The 21,530-nt window shown below is 36.3% G+C and overlaps 1 protein-coding gene across 1 annotated transcript; it reads right to left on the bottom strand.

Moving 5' to 3' along the window:
- Positions 1-41: 41 nt before the first annotated feature.
- On the bottom strand, positions 42-12,973 carry LOC130951764 (protein transport protein SEC24 C-like). The gene is made up of 25 exons (XM_057880487.1): positions 12,729-12,973; positions 11,609-12,549; positions 11,037-11,273; positions 10,651-10,725; positions 10,130-10,228; positions 9,555-9,666; positions 8,806-8,933; positions 8,132-8,251; positions 7,647-7,727; positions 7,053-7,130; positions 6,822-6,914; positions 6,320-6,374; positions 5,505-5,581; positions 5,314-5,385; positions 5,098-5,181; positions 4,645-4,764; positions 4,494-4,562; positions 3,881-3,958; positions 3,598-3,736; positions 3,252-3,416; positions 2,501-2,646; positions 1,988-2,167; positions 1,426-1,514; positions 1,304-1,335; positions 42-680 (listed from the first exon to the last, which is right to left on the bottom strand). Exons 2-25 carry the CDS (start codon positions 12,461-12,463, stop codon positions 571-573), a joined length of 3,294 nt encoding a protein of 1,097 aa, XP_057736470.1. The 5' UTR covers positions 12,464-12,549; positions 12,729-12,973; the 3' UTR covers positions 42-570.
- Between the last annotated feature and the right edge of the window lie 8,557 nt (positions 12,974-21,530).

Genomic DNA, 21,530 nt, shown 5'->3' with positions numbered 1-21,530 from the left:
GCTTATTTTTTGTCAGAAGTCTTGTTGAACAAAGGGTAAAATAAAATGGAACTCGAGTTAGTAAAATTATATTCCCACAAGGTCTTTTATCTGTTGCTCGCTTGTAAATTATCGTCTTTGGTTCGCTACGGTTATTGATCAAAAGATTTCGTGTCTAAAATGGAGAAGGGGAGAATTTGTTGCAACTATTAAAAAAATCACTTCCTTCACAGGGGCTAGTTCCGTACATAAAGATTTATTCAAATAAGACACACTATAATAATATTTCTCATGAAGAACACATAATTGCGCATAGAATTTTGTATTATCAGTATGGCACCCAACTACAAAACTTCAGAAAAAGAAGAAAGAGGGGGTGGGAGATAATATCAAACTATTACCAACATCAACTAACTTATACATGTACGCCAACAAAATTTAAACAACAAAAACGTATTTTCTGGTTTTCCTTTCACAAACGCAAGGCAAATGAATGCGCATAAATGGGCAGGATCTCACCTATTCTTGGGGCTTGGGCTTGCTCTATCATTTACGTCTAAAGGCTTGCAAAAATGAAGCAGCAGATCTTGGTTATGATGTCATTTTATTCTGGATTTGCCTATGGACATGGATAAGAAACTCCACATAGGAGTAACCACCGGCGCTCTTATCTTCTACCATATACGAGTAAAATAACATTCCTGCAAGATAGGTAAATAGATGGCTTCGGTTAAAAAATAAGATTAATGCAAACTACACAGGACACTATACTAAGGTTGGAATATATCATGAAATGCATAACATAAGATGGTTTCATGTTATATAAAGGCATTTTGGTAAGCTTTGTAGAAAATACAGCATCTAAAGAGCTTAATAGACATTCTAAGATTTCGAGGAAAAATAATAAATCAATAAAGAAAAATCAATTTGGGGAAACAAAGCAGACAAGTTGCTAAATCAAAACACGATTGACCTATTAAAGCATGGATCTCTTCATGTGGCAGGTTAAAAAGAAAAACTTCTAACTCTTAAAAATATATATCCAACAAAAAATTATTTCAGTTCCACCCAAGAAAGTTTAGCATGAATATATATTTTCCAATACAAGGAGTTCTCTATGGAATAATCCCCGTAAAGGTTAACATACCAAAGCATCCTCTTAGGTTTCCCCCAAAAAAGCAATGAAAAAACAATGGATTCAATGAGAATGTTTAGTACATCAGAAAGACTACTTGGTGTCAAGAAATGAAATATGGCGAGAGAAGAGCTGCAAGTGAAATTTGAAATATAAAAGAAATTGATGGTATGACGTTAGCACACTTACCTGATTGATCTCCTTTCCTGCACAACTTCAACCTGCCAGAAAGGATAAAAAATTGCTTAAATTAAACTTCATTTAGTAAATATCATCTTATATTTATTAACAAGGTTTGAAAAAGACCTTACCTAAGATAGGAACATCTTTGCCGCCGTATCTCATTGACCACTTCATTTAACCTCTTAGACAATGGATTGTCATGTTGCTGCAATACAAACTGAATAAATATAATTGTTAGCTAGCTATACATTGCAAGTTCTGAACAATAAAGTACTACAAAGGTAACTGCTGCTTAATGTTAACCATTTGTCCTTTTTGTTTTTCCTCCCTTTTTTACCTCAGAGTGAAGTCATTCAGTAATAAAAAAAAACATTAACCACTTTGTGGACAGTGTTAACCCCTTGAAGTTCATATACTTGCTCTCTTACCCCAAATTCCTCCTCATTTTTTGGAAACGGGAAAGAAAAGAATGATTGGGCATCTATGGAAAGATGAGAAATCATAAAAAACAAAGGAAAACAAGCAACCATGATGGCTAAAGATTGCATGAAAGCTGTCCAATCTCTTTTTCCCTCAACATCAAACATTCCCTTCAAGACATCCACTAAGGGAGGAAATTGATATCTTATAAGCCATTAGACAATTGGGGCTAGAAACAATCAAAAAACAAAAGAGGATAATAGAAATTACCAGAGTAGGAATTTCATCAATAGAAGCAACACCAAACAGTCTCCTCACAGTCTCCGGACTCGCAGCTTCTCCAACATATATCAAGCAATCATAACCGTTCTCAAGAAGATATATTCCCTCTTCACTAATGTGTTCACTAGAAAGTGGAAGAAAGGAAGGAATAACGGATTCCTCACTTTCCTGCAATTGATAATATGGTATGAGTATCTTTAGAAGTAATATAATGGCAGGTTCAATTGTCGATGGTATAAAACAAAGCCTTACATACGATGACTTTGTCAAAATATTAACCATTGAATTTTTTCATCAGTTAGCTTAAGTTCACAAAATTTCATATTGTCAAATAACATTTACTACTGGTTTGTTTTTTAAGATAAGAATGCAAATCATTTTGAAAATGATCAAATTTTGACTGAGCACTTCCTACTGTGCAATTCATCTAGTTTTCGTCATGTAGAATCTCAGTTTCTCATAACGTAATTATATATTTCTGAACATCATTGATAAACAAACCTTTGAGTCAAGATCATGGATAGCCACCATCCTAGGATACACAAGTGGTATTGCCAATGGACAGGAGAGAGAAGATACATAATTTATCCAAAATGATCGTTCATCAATCTTTCCATCTGTTCGCAACCCTGTACTCTTGGTTAATGCTGAAAAAGAAACAGAAAACTCAAGTTAGCCCCCAATTACATTGGCCTTCTAAAGGAGGCCATCATCAACGTTAGAGATGGAACAATCAATTAATCATTGACAAAGCTCTAACAGCCATACTCACTTCACAGCCCCCATAAAAAAAGGACGCCATGCTTAAAAGCAAACAAGAGATGGGGAAATATCATATAGTAAAAAAAAAAAAAAAAACCTTCCCATAGCATGTCTATTAAAATGAAGAAAATATTCTTCTAAATTGTATCTTTTACTTTAAAGATCTTTTAACTCCGCCTATGTTACACTTGCGGTACATAGCCGGTCCCAAGCCCGGATAAAGGAGGAGGGTTGTGTTAGGTCTTCGGCAACCAACATAAGAATATAGCCGAACCCCCATGACTTTTAAGATCTTTTAGCATAACAATACAACAAAGGAAAAATATACACAACATAAAGATAAATAAAATAAATAAATAAAAATAAAAAAGTGGTTGAGGAATATCCATGTAAGGTAGATGGCAGATTAAAAAACTGCAACAAATAATGACATTCACAGAAATGTTCATCATAAAACTTGATGCATAGAAGCACGAAAAATTATACATACCAAGTGTGTACAAGGGCAAAAGCTTTAGTGCCTCTGGCAGAATAAGTTGTCCAGATGAGGATACTGTTGCACAAAATTTACGATACGAGTACAAGGCATTGATGCAAAGGTTCGTCACTTGTTCCCGAACAAGCGGAAGTGGCTTTGAAGGAATTTCACTAGCAGCTACATAAAGAAAACAAAAGGTTATTTCTCTCCAAAACATTACACCTGCAAACATATCTTCTAAACTAGGTACAGAAATTAAAGCCGACAGAATCCAAAATAGAGTTTTTAATAGGCAATATATAGCATGCAGAAATGTTAAAACCAGAATATGACAACACACACCAAGGATAAATGTCACCTTGCTTTAAGAAACAGCAGAATTGGGTATCCAAGTCAGCTGCGCGGAATAGATTACTAAGCATACTAGTGACAGGCAGGGATAAGGTGATGACACGTATTCTTCTTTGACCATACACAGTAGTGTAAAGAAGAGCACACTGAAAAATGAAAATGATCCAATCAGAACAAAATTAACAGAAAATTTCAGTTGTGGCAACTATTAAGTTTCCAAGCGTAATATAATATATTCTAAAGATCATGAGCTACTTGTAATGAAGTGAAGGAGTAAAATTGCTTAATACCTGAAATGTGCATTCTGATCCATCTTGCAACTTATCATCATGTTTCAAAGTTACCATGAAAGTTTTGTCACAGTCAATCTGCAGAAATAATAAAAATTAGGCAACTAGTCCAACATGACATAGTAATGACTTGATAATATGACCAACTCTCCCTTTTCTTTAGGATATGAGACAAACAGAAAATACGGACAGACGATGTTTGAATTTAATATACTGATTTAAAATATTCTTTTATCACCCAAAACAATCCAAGAAGAAAACTGACTCAAAGAAAGATAATATCCAGAACTACAAAAATTAAAGTAAACCCACAAGGTGGTAAAATAAAAGTTAAAGATAAAATGAGAAAACAAACATTTTTTGACTCCAAATTTATGGAAGGCCAGCAGGATAAACTATGTTAGTTGACCTAGGTAATAGAGTAATACTGTAATAGCATTAACTCAAAAAGACTGAAACAAAGTCAGTATAGTTAACCATGGTCTAGGATATCTCAACATGTCATTCAACCATCAATCTGTCCATGCATATATTCACAGGTAAAAACATGCTTGGGTTGCACATATGCATAGACACATAAAATCATATCCAGCATCTAAAAAAAATTACAAACCCCAGGTAGGTCAACATCAGTTGGGATGCGTTTACAGAAGTTGCCATAGTATTCCTGAACTTGGATTCCCTGAAAAAGAAAACAAGATGAAAATTCAGGTCTATCTGTTTCATGAGATGGCTGCAAAATAGATACTAAACAAGCACATTACCTGGCTGCATCTCACACGCATCACAGCCTCAAAACCTTGTGGCCTGGTGATATTCCATCTTAGATCATTGAAAAGCTTTGCAGGATCAGAAAGTGCTGAGAATGGATAATAGTAGTAGACCTGAGGGAAAAAAAGGGGTAAGAAGTTCAACAGCTAAACATCTGATGTGCGCAACACATCGGCATAGCTACTTTTATAGGTAACATGCTTTACAAAAAGACCATCAGGGGTTTGAAAGCATTTTCAGACAGACAGCTCTCTATAAGTAGAAAATCTGAAAAGATCACACTAAGTAACATATGAATTCATTATTACTGCAAATTTAAATATTATCAACTTCAGAAGAAAATAAGTAATCAGCTCTCATATCTTCAAAAACCAAATGTCATTAAAGCTTAAATTTCAATCATTTACTTGGATCACGAGCCGAAAAAGGATTCATGTATAGGTTACCTGTCCACCAGTAGTTCTTGGGATGACAGATATGGACGCAATATCAACGTAAGTCTGGGTAGTCACAAATAGATCAACACAAACCTGCAGCATTACAAAAAAAAAAGGGTCTAAATCCTCCATGCCAAGAAGATTATCAAACAGAACCAGTAATCTTAACTGACAAAAAAATGATGTTCAAAGGCAAAGCGAAAGAACACAAGAGTCAAGATTGACCTGGTACTCAGCAAATTCAACTGCCAGTTCCTTGAATGCTTTATCTGCTGGTTGAAGCAATTTATGGGCTTCCTGAAATTCAACAAACATGGAATTTCCTATAAGAAAATTCTAAAGATGTCTCCAGTAGAGGATTAGGAGGTAGAACTGAAAAAAATGATGCAGAGTATCATATGAACCATGGAGAATACCTTTTCCCCAGCAGACATGTTTGTTCTACCTTCAGCCTCCCGAGCAGAAAGGGCACAAATGCCTACGGATGGCAAGACTGAAAATAAAAGAACAAAGTCATGAGAAACAGCAAACATACTTGATGAATCAACCAGTAAAACAGATATCACACAGAAAATGAGAGAACCAAATAAATTCACAAAGATAAAAAACAAAGTAATGACAAGAAACAGAATAAAAAACTCAAGGCAAGACCAGAAAGAAACATACAAAGAGAAATATAACCACAAAGTCCAAACACAAATGATATTATTTAAACTGTAAATATAATAATAGTTCCAGCCTCGGACCAATTACTGTTGAAATAGTAGAGTGAACCTTGAAGATAACAATCATTTGAGGACAATCAAGGATGTTTACCAAGTATTCCTATCATGCTTCATCAAAGACCCACACAAACTATTTGTGGACATTAAAGTGTTAACAAACTAGGGTTTTTATAAATAAATTAGTCGTGAAATTCAAAAAATAAAAGTATTCCTTTGGTAACAATCGTTGCATCATGCATGTTCAGAAGTGACATAATTTCAGCTTCCAGATTTCACCCATCACAGATCACTCAGGGTAAGAATTAGGTTTATATAAATAAATTAGTCGTGAAATTCAAAAAAATAAAAGTATTCCTTTGGTAACAAACGTTGCAGCATGCATGTACAGAAGTGACATAATTTCAGCTTCCAGATTTCACCCATCACAGTTCACTCAGGTAAGAATATACATATGATTGAACATGTTGATGCTTGATAGCAACAACTATATAAGATAGAAAGCTCACCTGACTGGAAAACCAAGAGCTTTCCTCCAGTGCTCTTCATTGCAAGGAAAGCTGCCTAAAAGAAGAAAACAATCTTGTAAGCATTAACTTATTTGTAAATACAATGATGGATATAATGATCTGCCTTGGTAAGATGAACACATCAAATTGTCAACCTCTTTGAGATTATAATGAATACAATGGTAAATGCCAACATTAGGTCATTAGCACGCTAGGCATCCCTAGTTCCTAAGTGTATGTTACAAGAACCAGAAGACGTAATAACCAAGGCAAAGCGAACAGTTTAAAGAGGGATCGCACTGTAACAACTAACAAATTAGGGAATGGGCAAGGTAAACCACGGAAAAAACAGGTAAAAGAGTAAAAAACAATGAAATCGAGTGAACATAATAAACAGTAACTAAATTGATAATGGTACTTTCATCTCCATACATATCACAGCAAATAAAATGTCAAACATCATAGAGACATACAATTATAACTTGAAAACTTGATGTCATACCTTGATAGCTGCACCAAAGGCAGACTCTGAGGTTCTATTATTCTGAAACATTGTAGGAATGCTTTCCAAAAGTAGTTCTAAGTGTTGACGGCACTAACCACAAGAAACACAAACCAAATTATTAAAGCATCATAAGGATAGGTAAACCAAGAATAAGAAAAATAAAACAATCTAAATACATTCTTTACCAATTAAAACTATATGAGAAGAGGGAGCAAAATTGAAACTAACCTCAGATAGGGGAACAATGACATCAGTTTGGAGTGGAGTATAGACATCATGTACATCAGGAACAATGAGCATCAAGGGCTGAAAATTAAAATTTCAAAATCAGTAGTATAACACTCAATAACTCAGAACCATAAACAACTATTTATCAAATTAGTTGTAAAGGCATACTTTCGCAAAGCAATCACAAGTGGGAAAAAATGGAGAAAGAAAGATAGATAGAAAAGAAAAGAAAAGAAAAGAAAAGAAGCAAGATAAATGCAAATAATAAAAGAACAGCAACTTTCCCATTACTCCAATACGTAGATTACATCAACAAAACCATGAAAACATGATTCCTCAACTTCCTTGACACTACTAAACTGCAGTAGATCAACCCAAACTGTCTCTCACCATGCATAAACAGAATAGTTAAAATTTATTTTGGTCCTCATACGTAAAAATTCTCTGATTCAAATTCACGTAAGCAGAGTATATTTTCTTTAGTTTTTTAATTAGTGTACACAGAATTAAAAAAAGAAGCTTCACTAAAAGTTCCCAAATGAATAGAAAGGATTTTATGTATTTGTTTAGTTAATGTACTCATCTTTTATTTACCTGCTGCAAAGCACGTTTCAAGTTGTAGAAGTGAATTGTTGAATCAAAAGTTGCAACTCCCACCAATGTGCGAGGACCTTCCTGCAGCAACGAGATCAAAAAACCCTAGCTAAGTGCAATGATGGGGGGAAATGGGATGATAGCAAAATCTTACTTTTGGCAGGATAATGGGTGAACAATATTCATTTCTCCTAATTATTTTTCAGCAAGATTACTAATCAGCTATGAGTTAAGAGATTTGTCAAAGAAGTAAAAAAAAAAAGGATAAATAAAAAGGCAATCAATATTCTGCTAATATAAATGGAGGTGGTGTTGAGAGAAGAAAGAATATCTGAGCTTTTGACTATTGGCATTAAAGTACCTATAACTGCAGTTTAACTAGGCAATATGAGTTTCAGACCAAACAAAGGGAACATGGAAAACATAAAGCATCAGAAAGATATAAATGATTGACAATAATAAAGCTGTTTACAGTCAGAACTCACAGGAAGGTCAGAAATAACTTGATTGATGGCACTGCAAGCTGCAGCCGTTGCACCAGTTTGAACAGCATTCATGGATACATCAATGAGAAAGAAATACACAGCAGGCATTGGCTCGCGGACCTACACCAAACAGAGTGAACCTGACATTATCATCACAAAAGGACTAGAGAAACAACAATTAGATTTTGTGTGTAAAGAAAAGAGGGGGGGGGGGGGAGGGGGGAGGGGTGAACACTTATTCCAGCCTGAAGCTTAAACTTCTTACGTTGTATTTCAGCTTAGAGCCATAAAACAACTGACTCAATCATATAATTCATCATATGCATACTTTATCAATCCAGTGTTACAAAAGAAAAAAGAAACTTCATTCAATATGCAAAAACAAGCAGTTATAAAATCAGGTAGAAATAGCACCAACAAACCATAGTACCGTACACTTAAACATCAAATTGTCTCAATATTTTGAATTAGATCTGTGATCTGATATTTAGACCAAGTAATATTCCATCAAACTTGTTTAAGAACTATCAGAATTGCTAAGCTGCTTTTTGTTACCATCATAATTCATAATTATCAAGATTTTCTTATAACTAGCACAGTCCTTTGTTGGAATATTTTCAGATGTTAGTGAACCTAATCTTGAAAAAACTTGTATAGTTTAAAAAGAAACTAACCATAAATTCTTTAGTAGCAACAAACTCGACTGTTCCTCTACATAACTCAGCCCTTTCATCAGCATCCCTACGCCTACCATCTGGACCCAAATTGCAGTGGTAGTCCCGCGGAGTTTCATCACTAAATCCTGTCAAACAAATACATAGTCATAAATAAATGGTTGGCCATGCCATGAAAAGCAAAACAGTGCATAATCCCACCATATAGGTACAATTTGACTTAGGTTGAACCCACTGCAAAAGGCTTTGACACATAAGCACAGTGTTTTTTCTTTTCTTTTCCGATTCACACCTAAGCACATCGATTGTTAACAAGCTCTGCTCCAATGAAATTTGATGATGCTCACTCTTTTGCATTTATTTCTTTTACTTTTCTTTTTCTATTTAGGAGGACCCCTTATCCTATAATTTCTTGTATTCCCTTATCTCTCTTAAATAAGATTTTTCTTTTATCAGAAAGAGATAGTTTCATGAGCAACAACAATCACATTTAAAAGTAAGCTATAGATAACTAGTGCATCAAACATAAAGGTTTCTATTTCCCCTCCCTTCATTCTATGGGAATGAATTGTCACCAAAATAAATAAAACAAAAAATAAAAATAAATAAATAAATAAATAATCCCTGCAGACAGTCAGCACCATAGTTACCGGAAAAAGACAGTCAACAGCATTGGCACCCTCCATACTATATGTAAACAAAAAAATAGTAGGATAGGCAATTGTGTAGCAGATATTATTGGTACTAACCACATAAGTTGCAGATGAAACGCCTTCCCTGATCAACAAATTTCATAAAAGGATTTATGTAGGCCTTGCAACGTGAGCAACGGACAGGACCACTCTCCCCAAAATCAACAACCTGTAAGAAGCATTAGGTAATAAGCCAAACAGATATTTTTTAATAAATACAGAAATTCTTGATTGAAAGCAGCATGTTAAAAATAACAAAACACAAATATATGACAAATCTCAATAAATGCAGAAAATATGCATAAGAGGGGGAAATACTAGGAGAAGGGAGGATGAGGAATACTCTTAAATGAACAGAACAAAAAACAACAACGAGAAAATCAATCACACAAAGGCAGGGAACAATATAAAGTGGCTTAAATCCACCACTACAGCTATACAAAATATGATTTTCAGATAGTAGTTACTGGGCTCACTGTCCCAAAGTCTGAAAAAAGCATTAGTCTATCTTATAAAGCATTCTTCTCTTGACAAAAGCACAAACTGTTTTCATGAATACTTCCGCTGGAAGGAATGTTTTCCATAATTACCAAACAACAAAACAAAACAAAAAAAAACAATATAATTGTTACTTGGATGGGCTCTTCAGATGGATGTGGAAGGGCCAAAGGTTGAACTATGACAGCCAACTGCATTCCTGATGTTCCCAAAAGATCGGCAGTGAAAGGAATCTGTTTTGTTCAACACAAAAAGAAAGAAATGAAAAGAAATCAATATGTAACAAGAGAAACACAACATTTAGTAACCAACCTTTGAAAACTACTGTAAGACTTAAACTTGAGTTAAAAAAAAAAGCAATTTTTTATGGAAAGAATAATAGAGCTAAAATGGGGGACTTGCTCTTAAGTGAAGGATGAAAAACAAATAAACGTTAAAGCATAATAAATAAATCAAAAGAGTAAAGTCTGTTCCCTCTGATTTACCACCAAACCACTAAAGTAACAGTAAAATACTATAATATCAAAGCTGCAAAAGTAACTATAAAACAAGTGAATAAATGATATAGATAGGCGAGTACTTATCCTTAACAATTCTATCATTTCTCAACAGCTTAATTAAAAGGTAAAATCATATTTAAGATTTTTAATGTGACCTGATTGATTGTGCACCTCATGTAACGTGGACTGCAGTTCCCTGTATCTCTTACAATGTAATCACTTGTAGCAGGCTGGACTCAAAAAATAAAATTTTAAAAAAAGATCAGAACAAGCATGAGAAAAGATTAACGCAATACTTATATATAACTTTCAAGAAAATATAAGACATAGCATTAGTTAATAAATCTACATATTTAAAAATGTTTAAAGAAAATTAAAAGGATGATGGCGGAGAAAAGGAAGTTGATAAACGTAATAGAAGCCACTAATACCAAAGACAAGGACATGCAAGCACATTTAACAACCCCTGATTAGAATATAAAGCTGGTTCTCTCTTTCTCCCATATACATATTTATATATGAAGAATATTTGGATGAATACCGGAGGAATGGTTGCCTGATTGCCTTGACGAGTTTCATGTAAGATCACTGAGGAACCTGGGGAAGGCCTTGGAATTTGATTGGGATCTATTTTGGAAGGCCCTACCAAGGGGGCTCCAGTTTGACCAACCGCAGGTGATATTGTAGTAGTCATGGATTGATTTGGCAGTGGTGGTGACATGCTATACATCCGAGGAGGAACCTGTGAAGGACCAGGAACAGGAGGAGGTGGTGCCACCTACAAAATTCCGAATATTCAAAATGCAGATTGATTTTCAAAAAATATGTAAATGCTGTAGCGCATATGAAACACAATTTGATTACAAGATATAGTGAGATATTTGAGAACATTTACTGTCCATAGATGCTTAAAGTAAAACCTGTAAAAAATGCTCATTCTTTTCTATGATAACAAACACTAGTTTCTCAAAGATTATATGATAAACAGCTAGCTACAGATTAATCAGATAACAGCATAATCATATTATGTCCGTGATTCACCTTCAAACTATGTTAACCTATATTTATAGGCAAAAAGACATCCAAATATTGTATAATATTAGAGAGAGCTACCTGCTGCTGGGATTGCATCTGCCAAGAAGGTGCTGCAAAAGGAGAAGCTGGGGGCTGCATTATTCCTTGAGATGCCATGGGATATGGGGGCTGTGGTTGAGCAACTGGTCCTGGAGGAGTTCTCATTGTTGGAGGTCCAAGGGGCGGCTGTGGCATGCTGCCACCAACTGGAGGGAAACGTGGTGGACCAGGTAAAGTACCACCGGAAAATGCAGGCGGCCCATTACTCATCAAGTTACTTGGTACACCTGTTTGGGGCACCGGTGGAGGGGCGCTCATCGGTGGTGAAGTAAAAGGACTTGGACTTGGGCTTAGGCTTGCACTTGGACGGGCACCTAGAGTTGGGGGCGGTGGAGGCCCAAGTGGACGAGCTGGTGGAGAACCACCAGGTGGAGGAACCCCAGACAATGGTGCTGCTGGAGCCCCACCCAGAGATGACGAAAAAGAGCTATGCGGTGCTGCTGGTCTCATCCCAAATGCTGGAGGTTGACCAGGAGGCGGGCCAGTAGGCCTTCCAGGGCCCAAATTTGGAGGTAATGTAGATACTGGTGGTCCAGAAGGGGGCCCTGCAGGCCTCACCATTGCTCCTGGAGGAGGACCAGGCCGTGCAAACGATGGAGAAGGACCAGGAATTCCCTGCGACGGAGCCGAAGAAGCAAATGGCGGTGGTTGGCCAAAAGGGGGAGGTCTAGAAACAGGGTTTGAGGTCATAGGAGGCCGATAAAGATTTAAATTCTGCATATTATCAGCTAACCCATCAGGTGTACCCCTTATATTGGGAACATAATTAGGGGGAGGTGCTTGAGGTGTGTTACTTCCGGGTCTAGGTGCCCCTGGAGGCACAGGAGCAGCCATTACTGAATCAAATCAAATCAAATCAAAGCTCGTTCCTCTTCCACAGATTACCAAACAAACATCAGAAGAAAAAAACCGATCCAAATCTACAAATGAACACAGATTCGCAAATCACTTCAATATTTCATTGTCACACGAAAAAATCAAATGAGGAAACAAAGACAGACACGTAAACCCGATCGATCGATCCAGCTAATTGAAATTATCGAAGCTGACAGGAATTCAAAAAATGAAAGACAAGAAAAAAGGAGGGAATGAGCGAAACCTGTAATCAGATCGCTGGAATCTGCAAAATTTGGGACCAAAATTGAGGTTAGATCGGAAAAGAGGGGTTTTAGAGATTGGGAAATGGAACCAGCACCTTTGTTTCTTTGGGCATGTGTAACTGTTTAAGGGCGTTTGGTTCCGGTTATTTTCCAATAAACAAAGGCTGCACAAAATTTTTCTGGTTTATATATTTATTATGTGGAAAGCTGCATAAATAATATTTCATCGTCAACTAGTCTCTACTCTCTACTTACTCTACCACTACCGGCACCACAGCACCACCGAGGGAAGGACATTTTGGTCCATTCAGAGACAAATACCATTAGGTGCTTGTCATCTCTACTAATGACAGAGTGACACCTGGTACTTTAGTATGAATTATAGGCTGTGTTTAAATTATTTTCTGTTTCTCTCCCGAAAATTCAATTTAAGGAAATAATTAAAATCATGACTCAATGATACTAATTAACCAATAAAGGGTATAAGAAATTCCATTTGGACCAACGATATAGGCCCAAAGAAGTGCTTAGAGGAGCGCGAGTTATTGCTCTTCTACTACTGTTTCAATTATCATCCACAAAAAAATATCTATATCTACACAACGTGAAAAACTTTTCATGCAACAAGAAAATAAAGAAATCATCCATTATTTACAGATGAGAAGCGGTGACCAAGCTATTATTCTTCTCAGTAAATATCTTATTATACTCGGTGTTTTGAAGGTTACCTGATTCGTGTTTAGGTTTGAGCATGAGGTCTAAGTCTTTAGTAAAGTAGTTTTTGACTTAGCTCGCGTTAAGTGATCCTCGCTTGAGTTGTTTGAAAAGAGATAGAGATAGTATTTGTAAAATACTCCGATGTCTAAACCAGTAAAAATATGATGAGTAGGTTTATAGTGTATTGAATTTTAAATATATCTGAGAGCAGGGACGGATCCAGAAATAATATTATGGGGGGGCCAATAACACATATAATATTAAAAATTACGTAAAAAAATAATATAATATAAGATATATTACAAAAATATACTAATAAAGAATATAATTTAAAGTAAAAAAAATATATGTATACTTTTTGTTAATAAAGTGGTCGATTTTTCGTATTATAAAATTCATTGATAATAGAATTTGTGTCAAATTTTTCAGTAATTTTTTTTAATATAATTAAAAGACAATTAGCAAGAAATTCATCTTTTATTTTGTTTCTAAGTTATTTTTCGCAATATTCATAGTTGAAAAAGATCTCTTAATTGTAATAGTTGAGACAGAGAGAATTAATACCAAATGAATAAAAAAAGACGGCCACAAAAAGAAAAATAATTTACTTTATGAGATTTAAAATTTTTTATTTAATTAAAAAATATTAGTAATAATATCCTTTTTTTTTATTTTTTAATATTGTTACTTACTTTTTAGATATTAAAAACCATAAAAATATTTACATTAGACTGAACATTTATTTATACTAGACTAAATATTAAATATTTTTTAAAAAAAATTAAATTATACATAATAACTTATTACTATTAAAAAAAGTTGCGGGGGCCGAGGCCGCCACTCGCCCCCCCTTGTGTCCGTCCCTGTCTGAGAGATCAGTATATTTATAAGTGATGAACCAATAACCATCGTTAGAGTAGTTCCATTATTGATGGTGAATAACCGTTCCTTTTAAGTAAGAGTTGATAAGATTTTTCTTTTGAAAAATAATAGGGATTAGTTATAACTCCTTTAGGATAGAGTTACTCCTTTGTGGCGCCCGACCTCTTAAGAGATCGGTTGTTGGGTGACTATTTCATGGACTTTTCTCTGCTTTTAGACATGACTTATGTTTTGGGCCAGATACCAATACTAAGATATTTTTTAATTCATTCAACATGTAACATGCTTAAATTCTTATTAAAATTTCTTACAAATATCTCCACGTCTCATTTTAGAGCTAACAAAACATTTTAAATACCTTTATCACCATCTTTAGGCTCATTTTTTTCGATATGCCACCAGTGTGTGAGTTGTGCTTGGTTATGAAGAACACAGGTGTTAGACACCGGTGTAGGACAGATTTTTCTGAACAATGGTAGGGAGAAATCGGACCATCTGATTTCTTTGTTCTAAAAATAGTTGCAAACGGTCCAAGTTGGTTGGAGGGAGAATTTGAATTTGGCCGGAACTAATCGAACCGTTCGAGCAAAATATATATATATATATATATATATTGTTCCTACCCTGACCCAATGGTATGGCCCAGGTCCAAATACACCAAAAGGCCCAATCCAAAGATTGGCCTTCATTATTCACCGACCTCTTCAAAAGAGGTCAGACTCAACACAGACTTCTTTCCAAAGAAGTCGGGCTCAAGAGATAGCTGGCAGATAACACTTATTCAAATAAGTAACTGCCCCTAAAATCTCTCTAACCACTTCTAGAAGCCATATCCCAACAATCCCTAGATAAAAGGGACGGTTATCCACCTAAAAAGGTGGCACTACTCCAACGGTGGTTATTGGATCACCACTATAAATACCCTGACACCCCTCAGGTATCTCTAAGTTCCAATACATTCTAAACCTGCTTTACCCCATGCTGACTTAGGCATCGGAGTGTCTTTGCAGGTACCACCCCCCATCTCTTGGAACACACAACTCGGAGGCAGCTCCCAGACGTAAACCAAGTCGGAGACCACACTCCTCCAGCGCTTGGGCCTCAAACAAGTCCAACCACCGTCCGGTTCTAGGTAAGCCCCGGAACATTGGCGCCGTTGCCGGGGACCTGAAGCTCAATCCTTGATAATGGCGGATAATCAACAAAATGGTCGGACAATCACTCGACATGAATAAGATGAAAGCATGTTAAAAAGAAGCTGGAGTACAGTTTCTATGGATACCAGAAATCCCGTAAAAACTTCTCCCAATGGGCAGAGGATATCAAATAGGGATGATGATTCTACTTCTACAGTTAAATTGGATTAAAAGAGAAGAAAGCACCGTCCCAAGGCCATTGTAGAAAGCAAACCAAAACGAACTCGAAAGCCAATTGAATAAAAGAATTTTCAATTCAGAAAATTCAATTGGCAAAAGAAGTTACGTGAAAAAAAGGACGAACTCAAAAGCCAATTGAATAAAAGAATTTTCAATTCAGAAAATTCAATTGGCAAAAGAAGTTACGTGAAAAAAAAAGGACGAACTCAAAAGCCAATTGAATAAAAGAATTTTCAATTCAGAAAATTCAATTGGCAAAAGAAGTTACGTGAAAAAAAAAACGAACTCGAAAGTCAATTGAATAAAAGAATTTTCAATTCAGAAAATTCAATTGGCAAAAGAAGTTACGTATAAAAAAAATAAAAAATAAAAAAAAAGAGGGGGAGAAAAGGGAACGTGACTAATCCCAACCTCTTCGTGGAATAGGATGGACAATGACATCTGTGCCGACTTACAATCTCGAAAAAATCCATGATACCCACTCATGGAATAGAGCAGTTGCATGTTCCAAATACATCAGTAATTGAAAAAAGAAGAGAAGGGAAAGCATTGTTGATAAAAACAATGAAACCTTTCTTTTCAACTTATGCCAAAAAGTGCAGCATCAGTCCATTTGAATGCAACCCAATCCGACAATGAAGTGATGAATCCTGTTCTTTCTTCACTGGATTCACATATAAATTACAACAGTGAATAACACAAAGAATTCTCATGGTACATCTTTCGTTGGATGCTCACAAATTACATCACTGCCAATGAATATGAAAAAAAAAATATTCCTGTGGTAGAATTTGATGTTGTTTGCACACCAATAAAGATGGATGTCTTCCAGGAAGAAAACTGGAATCCGATCCAAAGAAAAAAGAAAGTCGGGGTGTCAAAGGCCCAGTCTTCATTAGAGAGAATGATGGTCAGACTTTACAATAAGGTCGGATGAGTTGGGAGCTCACCAAAGAAAATCCGACCTCTTTTAGAGAGCTCACGAATAAAAGTCCGACCTCTTTTAAAGGTCAGACTTTACAATAAAGTCGGATGAGTTGGGAGCCCACCAAGAAAAATCCGACCTCTTTTAGAGAGCTCACGAATAAAAGTCCGACCTCTTTTTAAGGTCAGACTTTACAATAAAGTCGGATGAGTTGGGAGCTCACCAAAGAAAATCCGACCTCTTTTAGAGAGCTCATGAAGAAAAGTCCGACCTCTTTTTAAGGTTAGACTTTACAACAAGGTCGGATGAGTTGGGAGCTCACAAAGAAAATCGGACCTCTTTTAGATTCCATGAAGAAAGTCCGACCTCTTTTAAAGGTTAGACTCTACAATGAGGTCTAAAACCTCATTGCTCAGAAGAATCCGACCTCTTTAGATCCGACAAAGAAAAAATCCGACCTCATTTTGGAGTCTGTAAAAAATCCGACCTCTTTTACGATCAACTCTACAATGAGGTCAAAAACCTCGAAGAATATCAGAAAGAGGTTCCGACTTCTTTTAAAGATCAGAGTCTACAATGAGGTCGAAAACCTCCAAGTCTAGAAAGAAAGTCCGACCTCTTTCCAAGCTTAGAAAGAAAAATCCGACCTCTTCTAAAGATCCAAGCTTATGAAGATAATTTGACCTCCTCTGAGGATTCAAGTCTACAAACAAAAATCCGACTTCCTTTAAGAGCTTACAAAGAAAAGTCCGACTTCTTTCTTGAGGTACAACTTCGAGAACCAGATTCCAAGCATAAATGGCCATGAGAAGGTCATACGAAGAAATTTCTCAACTGACAACCTCGTCTTGATCCAAAATGACATCGGACCAAAAGCGGACGAAGAAAAGCCAACACCAAAATGAAAAGATCCAACAAAGTCACTTAAGACTTGAAAAAGAACTACTACAACATACTCAACTTACTCGAAAACAATCTACCTAGATTGTGCCATGTTTACAACAAATGGGATACTACAGCTAGAAAGTGCACCTTACTCCTTAATGCACACTTTTTCTGACTTGAAGTGATGAGATCCAAAGTGGCGTAAGAAGTTATAAATGCAAATCGTGGTCCGACCCCATTAAGCCACTTGTACTAAATCAAACTGGCAAGGGGCAAAGCCTAAAACGAATTGCACAAATAACTTAAGGGCAACGTGATCATAATCAAACATCAACACGAAGAGGATGTAAACCCGACATCACAACAATTTGTTTAAAACAAATTGAGAAAGGATGGCGATTTATAAGGATGCCTCCTCAAGCCAAGAGATAAGTATCCAACCTTGCTAAGTTGACACAACAAGTATAAAACAAGTTATCCGACCTCCCAAAAAGAGAGTCCAAAATAACTTGTAAAAGTCACATAGCAACAAATAGTAAGATTCAAGAATGGCATGACTGAATACTCGAGTCCGACTTTATGAAGCTCGACCTCGAGTAGGGGCACTGGCTTATCATGAAAGCTAAGTCCAAAATTATTAAAAACTAAAGACAACATTCTACAATGATGCTAGAGCACGAAAGAAGAACGTGACCCCCTTCCAGAAACCTGAGAGCAAACTCAGATAAGGAAAGAGCTCTTGAGACAAAGGATGGCTACGAGATTCGCCGCAACAGACCTCATCTTGATAAGAAAAAATATCAGGCTACTGAGTTCGGGCGAATGAAAGCTGACAACAAAAAGGATAGGACCCTACAAGATTACTGAGATCTTAGGAAAAGGTTATTACAAGGTGACTGACTTAAACAGCCCCGAGCTACCAAGGTCGTGGCATGCTTGTAACATGAAAAGGTACTAAAAACGAACTCTACTCCCTGATATACTCTTTTTCCAACTTCATGATTTTTTCCCAAAAATTAAAGGATTTTTTCTGAAGAAGAGTTTTTAACGAGGCATCATAGTAGGGACTAAGGGATCATAGATAGTGAAAAACCCTTAGTAGCAGTGAAAGTACCTTCGCAAATAAATAAAGATCTTTTATCTCTTATAAATTCCTTCTCGTTTTTCTTTCTTTCTACGAAACGCGCCGACTTAAGCTCGACAAAGCGTGAAAATCCCATGAACCGACCTAGATGGTTGTCAGGATAAAACGACGAGGTACAAGTCGGTGTAAAGAGGTTATAAAAGTCGATCGTAATAAACTCGGAAATTATCTGACTTACAAGTCGGAAAAACCGAGAAAAAAGGAAACGCATCGCAAAAATAACCTAAATCATAAGAGCTCAATAAATCAAAAATTGAGTATAAGGAATACCAAAAAGAGATCAGGAAACCTATTGAAAGCACTAAGGCAAAAGGCTGTCCCGAGTTGTTAAGGAAAACTTAACTTAAAGAAAGGGACAGTCAGCCAAGAAAAAGGTTTTTCAAAACAAAGATCAAAAAGGTTTTTTCTAAGATTACTGAAATCTTAGAAAAGGGCTACTACAAAGTGTCTAATTTCGAGGGTGAAAAACTACCCAGGTCGCAACACACCTCCAACATAAGGAGATAAAACAATTCCTTATGAAAATTGATCTTCTACAATTAACACACACCAATTGAAGCTCGATAAACCGCGAAAGTCACGGGCCGATCATATAGAAATCGCCTGGATGAAGCGACGAAGAACCAATTGGTGGAAAGAAGTTACATATGCGAATTGGAAAGAAAACACCTCGAAACAGCTCGGGCCAAACGGGTTGAAAAAGTTGTGTTTAGAACAAGTCGCAAAAGTAACTTAACTAAATATGCCCCTTAAGGCATAAATACGATCTAACAACTCGATCCACACGGATAACAAATGGATCGTACAAAATCTCAAGCCCACAATCTCATCTCTACAAGTTCTAAAAATAAACGACCTAGTCGTATAAAATGGAACACTTTCACAAAAACAAGTTGTTCCAAGAAAACTCGTTCTAGCATTCACAACAACATAAGGATAACTTGGATTAAACGAGTTATGCCAGTCAACCATATTTTCAACGAAATTGTGCCAAGCACAAGTCGTGTCTATCTAAAAGCAAAGCTTTAAAAGTGATTTGTATCAAAATGAATCACTTCAACCAAGCGACTCGTATAGAAACGAGTTAAAAAGGAAGGATTGTAAACGTTTTTGAACAAAATCGAAACGTAAAAACTATCCTCCAAAATAACTTGGATAAAACAAGTTGTATCATACACAAGGACGACAACCTTGTAAAAACTAGAAAGGGGAGGGAATAAGCATATAATCCCTTCACCTAAGGCGCCAATTTATGCTCGACAAAGCGCAAAAATCACGAGCTGGCCTTTTCAATGGTCGCTCGGATAAAGCGACGAGGTATAAATTGGTGTCCAATGGTTATAATACGGCTTGATGATTTAAAACAACTCAAGCCCATGAGTTGAACAAAATCGAGTAAAAAATAACCATATGATCTAAGTAATTTAAATTGCGCAAAACAACTTGATATATAACGAGTTGTGCTTCAAAAAAGTGACTCGTATAAAAAACAAGTCATCTAGAAAACTCAAAATGAATGAGTTCAACAAAAAAAAGGCTTCATTCGAAAATCCTTTCTGCTTGATTGCTCGAGTCCGACTTCATAAAGCTCGACCTCGAGCAGGGGCATAATGGATAAAGCAACGAAGTCCGATGGTTATAAAGATGATCTGATAGTTTAAAAGGGCTCAAGATAAACAATTTGTACTTGAAACAAGTTGTGAAGTCCTAAAAAACAGCTCGAATTTGAATGAGTTGTATGAAATTAGATCAAGAAATAGCCACGTTTTAATTAAACGATTTGAAATGAAACAAATCGTAAGACCTTAAAACTACTCGCATCGAACGAGCTAGATGAGGTTATACTAAAAATTACGAGTTTTGAAATAAACGATTTGTATCAAAACAAGTCGTAAGAAATCAGAATAAGTTTCAGAAAGGTGATTTGTATTAAAACAAGTCATGCATCCTCAAAACAGCTCGAACTGAACGAGTTGTACAAAATTAGGATAAGAAATGTTTTCTGGTTAAGCATGATGTGCTAAAACCAGTCATACAAAGCCTACAAGCCTTAAATAACTCAGAAAGAACGAGTTGTACCAACCAGTCTTAGAAAAAAGACTTGGCAAAAAACAAGTCGTTTAAAGAGGGAAAAGTATTTATAGCACGTCAGGGGCATAAGGGTAAATTGACGCGATCATTAAAGAAACGCGCTGTTACCAATGTAACTGCTCCCACGTGTAAATGCGAAAACCCTAACAGACGCGACGTTTGACTAGACTTGGCGGTTAAGAAATTCAAAATCACGTCAGTTTTAAAAGTCACGTCAGCTACAGACCAAGTTCAATACTCGAATCCAACTCATAAACAAAAGAGATTGGACTCGAGTAGGGGCACTGTTCCTACCCTGACCCAATGGTATGGCCCAGGTCCAAATACACCAAAAGGCCCAATCCAAAGATTGGCCTTCATTATTCACCGACCTCTTCAAAAGAGGTCAGACTCAACACAGACTTCTTTCCAAAGAAGTCGGGCTCAAGAGATAGCTGGCAGATAACACTTATTCAAATAAGTAACTGCCCCTAAAATCTCTCTAACCACTTCTAGAAGCCATATCCCAACAATCCCTAGATAAAAGGGACGGTTATCCACCTAAAAAGGTGGCACTACTCCAACGGTGGTTATTGGATCACCACTATAAATACCCTGACACCCCTCAGGTATCTCTAAGTTCCAATACATTCTAAACCTGCTTTACCCCATGCTGACTTAGGCATCGGAGTGTCTTTGCAGGTACCACCCCCCATCTCTTGGAACACACAACTCGGAGGCAGCTCCCAGACGTAAACCAAGTCGGAGACCACACTCCTCCAGCGCTTGGGCCTCAAACAAG

The sequence above is a fragment of the Arachis stenosperma genome, chromosome 9, assembly GCF_014773155.1.
Source record: "Arachis stenosperma cultivar V10309 chromosome 9, arast.V10309.gnm1.PFL2, whole genome shotgun sequence".
NCBI classification, from domain to species: domain Eukaryota; kingdom Viridiplantae; phylum Streptophyta; class Magnoliopsida; order Fabales; family Fabaceae; genus Arachis; species Arachis stenosperma.
Note: the sequence above shows the minus strand (reverse complement) of the source record. Positions and strands in the feature narration are given on the sequence as shown.

Coding starts and splice junctions, on each gene's coding strand:
- LOC130951764 (XM_057880487.1), bottom strand. CDS start 12,463: ATGGCTGCTCCTGTGCCTCCAGGGGCACCTAGACCCGGAAGTAACACA. Junction 5,582..6,319: donor GCTCTTGGTTTTCCAGTCAG/GTGAGCTTTCTA, acceptor TTTTATTTTCAG/TCTTGCCATCCGTAGGCATT. Junction 5,182..5,313: donor TTGAATTTGCTGAGTACCAG/GTCAATCTTGAC, acceptor GTAATGCTGCAG/GTTTGTGTTGATCTATTTGT.